The sequence below is a fragment of the Phalaenopsis equestris genome, unplaced genomic scaffold (genome assembly GCF_001263595.1).
Source record: "Phalaenopsis equestris unplaced genomic scaffold, ASM126359v1 Scaffold000403, whole genome shotgun sequence".
NCBI lineage: Eukaryota > Viridiplantae > Streptophyta > Magnoliopsida > Asparagales > Orchidaceae > Phalaenopsis > Phalaenopsis equestris.
Genome location: NW_018164845.1, coordinates 198247 through 204788, shown reverse-complemented (window position 1 = coordinate 204788; position 6542 = coordinate 198247). Strand labels below are relative to the sequence as shown.

General features: G+C 31.2%; 1 protein-coding gene across 1 annotated transcript in view; it reads left to right on the top strand.

Moving 5' to 3' along the window:
• The first annotated feature begins 3189 nt into the window (after nucleotides 1-3189).
• LOC110026920 (WAT1-related protein At5g64700-like) overlaps nucleotides 3190-6542 on the top strand; it is an 8179-nt gene continuing 4826 nt past the window's right edge. The window contains exons 1-6 of the mRNA XM_020728131.1: nucleotides 3190-3377; nucleotides 3467-3529; nucleotides 3629-3745; nucleotides 5205-5454; nucleotides 5642-5800; nucleotides 5939-6090. Of these exons, the coding sequence (XP_020583790.1) occupies nucleotides 3205-3377; nucleotides 3467-3529; nucleotides 3629-3745; nucleotides 5205-5454; nucleotides 5642-5800; nucleotides 5939-6090 (914 nt within the window). The 5' untranslated portion in view covers nucleotides 3190-3204. The remainder of the gene's footprint in view (nucleotides 3378-3466; nucleotides 3530-3628; nucleotides 3746-5204; nucleotides 5455-5641; nucleotides 5801-5938; nucleotides 6091-6542) is intronic.

Sequence of the window (6542 nt, the reverse complement as noted above, 5' to 3'; positions counted from 1 at the left end):
GATAACATGTATAAAGTATACCACTCCATGTTAGGTGTTATGCGATAAGAAGATCCTGAATTAAGAATTCATGCATCCTTTAATTGAGTTGTTGTAACTGAAAGCATATCACCATCACTGCAATCTGAATTGTCACTCTGCAACACATTCACAGACTTGGAAGATACATCACGTTTCTCATCAGTCTGGCTTTGAGTTTTGGACAATCTCTCTTCATATAGCCTGACTCCTTACACTTGTAGCAACGAACCGCCTTTCTGCCTTTAAACTTTGATCTGGAATTTTGCCTTCCAAAACTCTCCTTCTCTTTCTTCCTTCCACTATCATGATTACCCTTAACATATAGACTATCACCATGAGGGCTTTCCCCTGCATTCTATTTCCTCTGGTTGTGAGCCAACAATGTTGCAGTAATCTCATCAATTTTGATTGTTTATTTCCCATATATAAGAGTAATCACCAGGTGTTCATAAGAAGAAGACAATCAAGACAACAAAATCATTACTTGGTCTTCATTCTCAATACTCACATCAATTTGTGTCAGATCTGTGATTATTTGATTGAAGACATTCAAGTGTTGCGTCAGATCAGTGTCTGCCTGCATCTTCAGTCCATACAGCCTTTGCTTCAGATACAGTTTATTTGTTAGAGATTTGGACATAAACTGAGTTTCAAATTTCTTACATATTTCTCCTAGAGATTTTAGATTCATAACATGATATATAATCTCATATGTCAGACATAAATGTATGGTACCTGACGCTCGTTGTTGCAATTCTTCTCAATCTTCATCTTCCATATTATCAGGCTTCGTTGCTCGCAAGGCCTTAAGAATTCCTTGTTGTGCCAACAAATCTTTCACTCTTGTTTGCCACAATCTGAAGTTCTCAGCTTCATCATACTTCACCACTTGAAATTTTGTACCAAACATTACCATTGAAAATTACTCATGCTGCAAACTTCTAGAAGCTTCGCTGAAGCCAAAATTCCCAAACTGCTGCAATTTTGAGAATAAGAATAGGAAGTCACGAATTACTTGTCGTATTGCGATTCACGATTCATAAAGATTGCCTTCCAAAATTGTGTTCCTTCTTATTGTCGAACCGTCCAAAATCCTTTGTCGAACACCTCTACGTCGCTGCTTGGTCTGAATTGTAGCGAACCTTCTCGTCGAACTCCTCGAAGAACGCTCCCCAACTCCTCTGCAAACTACCTTGCTGAAACTTCTGCAAATCACCAGTCTTCTTCTTCCTCTAAAATCTCCAACGTGGCTCTGATACCAATTGAAGTGCATGAATAGAATAAAAAAATAAAAAAAAAACAAGAACACAACAATTTACGAGGTTCGGCAATGTGCCTACGTCCTCGGAAGCAGAACGACGATTTCACTATTTCAGAAAGATTCAGTATATACCCATAGGGTTACACTCAGAATATATATATAGATAAAACTCACAAATAAAAAAAAAAACTTCCCCGCACCCCCAACCCACTTAACTCCAAGATACATCTCTTCTCTCCAAGAGACATATCTTCTTTCCAAGAGACACACCTCTTCGCTCCAAGAGACACGTCTCTTATTCTAAGAGACATCTCTTCACTCCAAGAGATACATCTCTTCTTTTCAAGAGACAAATCTCTTCACTCCAAAAGTCTAGATTCATTGCATTTTCTGGTATTTGAGCCATATCTAACAAATATCAACGTAATTTATTTAAATAATTGCTTCCATTAAATATTTTTATAGAACAAATAATATAAATTTATTTATCAACAAGAATTAATTTCAAAACTCCAAAATAAGATTAATATTGCTTAAAAATAATCTTCAACAATTTCAATTACTCAATATTTCAGGTATTGTAAGCATGATAGTTGCATATAAGCCATAACATTTATTTTATTTTTATTTAATCTATCATTGAACTATTTTTCTCATATTTATGCCAATTTAAGAAGGTCGATTGTGTTTAAGAAAATAAGTCATAATTAATTTATCAATCTATTAATTATTATAAAATTACAATATAGCTTAAGAATGTAATGCAAATTAAGAAAAATTATACCAAACTTCTATATTATTTACACTTTATGCATTTATACTTCCCAGTAATTAATACAAAGTTTGGTGCTTACCACTAACCAATTGCTGTTTGATAGTGTGTTATTCGTGGTGTTTATTTCCTTATATTTAATTACATAACTGGATGGCCACGCTTAGTTGAATGAGTACTTTTAACAAGAAAATGATCCATAATCCTAAAATATTATTGCGCTTAATCAATCCAAGTGCTCTCTGATCCTCCTCCAATTTGTGAAAGTTTAGTTCATATTATTCAATTATTAATCATCATTTTTTCTTAACAAACAATTGTAATTATATTTCTTGACGGCCAATATTGTTTAATGACCTATAATTTGGAACGATAAACATTTCATTAATAAGGTAATCAAGGTTTGCATTACATGCACTAAATTATGTCATGCTTCAACTTGTAAATTGAAGAAGTCTTAGGTCAGTTTGGAGGGCACTACAATTATTATGTTGAAAGCAAATCTTTTTGAAAATTATAATGAATTTTATAAGCTTTTTTCTGTTTTTGATAAAATCAGATAACTTTCTTATAACCTAAGAGATTTAGCTGTAAAAGGCTGTGACATTCCATAAAGTTTTTAAGAAAACCACCAAAATTATAGCTAAATTAAATTGTGAAAATAAAACTAGAAAAGATTGAAGCTGTTTCAGTTGTCCTAATCATTTACCAGACTACGGTTAGACTCCATGGGATGAGCATTATAAATAAAGACATTTATTTATATTTTTCTCAAACAAAAAGAAATCTTAGTTTAGTAAAAAAACCAGAGATACGATCGCCTAAAACGTACATAACCTTCTTTTTCTTTCACTAGCCCACTAAGACTATCTTAGCTTTATGAAACTAAAGCCACTTTCTCCTTCCTTGTATATATAAATTATTCTCACATGTACAAACATGACACATGAGACCCACATGAGCAAAACTCAATGCATATTTCCTTACACATATACCTTTTTTAATAGCCCAAACCCTTAAAAAAAAAAGCTCAAAAGTAACCTTTTACTTTACACATCTATTTTGCATGTGATGAGATAACACTATATATAAGTCCTCGGCCATAATGTTCAGCTATCTCCTAACTTCTATAAACATCAAGTATTGTATCATGGAAGGGAAGAAACCCTACGCTGTGATCATTTTAATCCAACTTATTTACACTGGCTTGTTTGTCATCTCTAAAGTTGCATTAGATGAAGGTCTGAGCACATTTACTTTCCTTTTTTATCGTCAGTTGACATCAACAGTATTACTTGTTCCACTGGCTATCTTTTCTGAAAGGTATAATACATTTCATTAAGTATTGTGGTTTTACTTCCTAATTATGGATTAATTGAGGGAAGTTTGTTAATGATGTTGATAATGTGTAGGAACAAGACCTATTCGTTATCATTTTGGCTGTCGGTCAAGATTTTCATGCATGCCTTGATAGGGTATGAATTATTCTTTGAAGGAATAATTATATTTATTAATAAAATTTGCATGGGAGGAAATTTGATTTATTGATTTTTTTTTTTTTTTTGGTTTTTTAGAATTACTTTCAGCTTGAACATTTATAATATTGGCCTGAAATATACTTCTGCAACGGTCGGCTCAGCAGCCACAAATTGCATTCCTGTGATCACCTTTTTTCTAGCATTGTTAATGAGGTATGTCTTTATTTAATAATTTATGTGGTGGTTAAAGATTATGTTATCTCTTTGGCAGTTTGTAACTTTTGTAGTTTATGAAAATCTAATTAGTTCGGGGACAGTGCTAATAATGATTGCATTAGTTGTAGCGGTTATGTCAAGACAAAAAATTTATATTTTTGACTGAATTATTTTTATTAAGATAACACGTATAAAATATTATTCATAATCTCTAGAGACTAAGAGTCTGTTTGGGGCAGCTGTAGCTTATTGAATAATCTGCTGATAAACTGATTAAAAATAATCTACTGATAAGCTAGGTGCGGTAGCTATTACAAATTTTTATTTTTTTGGAAAAGTCAGATAAGCTTCCACCGCACCTATATAGGTGCGGTGTGAAAAAGTTGTTTTCTGCGTTTTGAAAACGCATAAGCTGTCAAAACGCAGTTTACCCAAATAGATCAGGTGCGTTTTCAAAACGCCACCGCACCAAATAAGCTGCCCCTAACAGACCCTAAATGTTGCGGTTTGTGAATGAAAATGCCATTTTTGATATAATAAATATGTTTATTACTTTGGATGATAAATCATCCAAGAAGTAGCAAATAATTTTTATTCAGGGGAATGAGTTTCTGATTGAAATTTATTGGAAATTAATGAGGGACTATTTGAGAAAAAATTTAATTTTATTTTTTAGGTTTTTAAAAAGTTTTAATTTTTATATTTTTCCACGTATTTTTTATTTAAAAACTTTTAATTAATTAAAAATAAATTTAATTTAAGATATTTTAAATATTATTAAGAAGAATAATCACCATTAAAAACATAAAGAAAATGAAATAAAAAAAACAAACAAGAAATGACAATGATGACAAATTACCCTGAATTAAAAAATACTTACATAACATACCATTATATTCCTAAGCATTTATATATCTAACATTTAAACATTAATTTTTACAAATATATGTAAATAAATGTATATGCCACCTACATATTTATGAAAATGTGTATTTCACTTTGTAAAAGTTAAAACAGAGGTAATTTTTTATGTAAGAAGAAAGATTTGTGCGGTATAAATGTAAAAATTAAAATTTAGGTATTAGTTATGTAAATACATTAGAATTGGGTGATATCTATGTGAATGGCCCTTAAATTGAATGAGTTTTATTGCAGGCTGCACCCCTGCTCCCCTTCTATTCACATGTGATGATAATTATAAAAATAGCTCATTATAAAACTTTTGGTTCTTGTGCTTTTATTTAGGCTGCATAATAGTCTAATTCTTGTACATTTCTATGTAACTTCTTAAAACTCCTACAGTAAGAAAAATAAAGGAAGGGCAGATGAGTAAGAAATTATTGTCCATCTTCTTAAAAAGTAAGAAGATACTTATAATAAAACTTAAAGTTATATATGTAATAATTTATTTGTTTTGCTCAGTTATGAAAATGTGTCAACTTTTGTATTTTTTCAGGATGGAAACTCTGAAGCTTAGGAGAATGTTAGGGATATCAAAAATTCTAGGAATAGGAATATGCAAAGCTGGAGTTATAACTATTGCCCTATACTCTGGACCTCACCTAAATCCTTTGATCAAGTACCATCACTTCGGCCACAAAAATAATGCAAAGCACAGCTCTCTGCACTCTAAGCAGAACTGGATAACAGGAACTTTTCTCTTAATTGCAGCCAACTCGTCCTGGTCACTCTGGATGGTCCTGCAGGTAATTATGCATTATTTTAGGAAGACTTAACATCAAAATTTTCATATTTATATTAATACCATTGTACATATGCAGATATTTTTTATAAGATATGAAAGATTTCGATGTTAGAAATGCAAAAAATAAAGGTTTAAATATATAACTATTTCTTATTTGTCAAATTTATAACATAAAAATTTAATTGCAGGGGCGGTTATTGAAGGAGTTCCCTTCGAAGGTGTTGTTCACAGCGATAGAAAGTGTTTTCAGTGCTTTGCAGTCATTTATTATAGCAGCAGCATTTGAGAGAGATGTCTCTAAGTGGAAGCTGAGGATGGATATGGGATTGGTCGCCATTGCTTATTCTGTAAGAATATTTTGATGTTATGCTAAAAATGTGTATATTAATGCAAAAGATAAATTTTTTATTTAAAAAAAAAACAGTTTTTCTATGACATTTGTGTTGTAAAGTCTTCTGATGTTAATATTGTGATAAAAAATGCAGGGATTTATTGTTACAGGGGTCTCTTTCTACCTGCAGTCTTGGTGCATTGAGAAGAAAGGTCCTGTTTTTCTTGCAATGTCAACGCCGTTGAGTCTAGTTTTCACCATACTTTGCTCATTGTTCCTCTTGGGAGACGCGATTTCATTGGGAAGGTATGCATTTCATGAAAATAATATTAGGTGCTGTAAAATTACATCAGATATCACAAAAATTTAAGAGTACAACATTGCATTCGTTGTATATATTGTACATGTTCTACTCATTGTACTCGTACTTTGTGTAATATTAGGTTGTAATTTTACATTCGTGTCCCACACGTAATATTTTCTAATATTTTACACTATTATTTAAAAAAGAAATAGGGACATTTGCATACATACCACATAATTTCTTTGCATTTACATATGTAATACATAAACTTTGCTTTTTTATTTACACCACCCAAGTTTTTCTCATCATATGAAAAGTACCTCCATTTTAACTTTAAAAAGATGAAATTACACCTTTCCATGCATAAATAAGCTGAAATATATTTAAATACAAATACATTGAAACTGAGATGTATGCAATTAAAGCTTCAATATATATATATATATTGCTGATA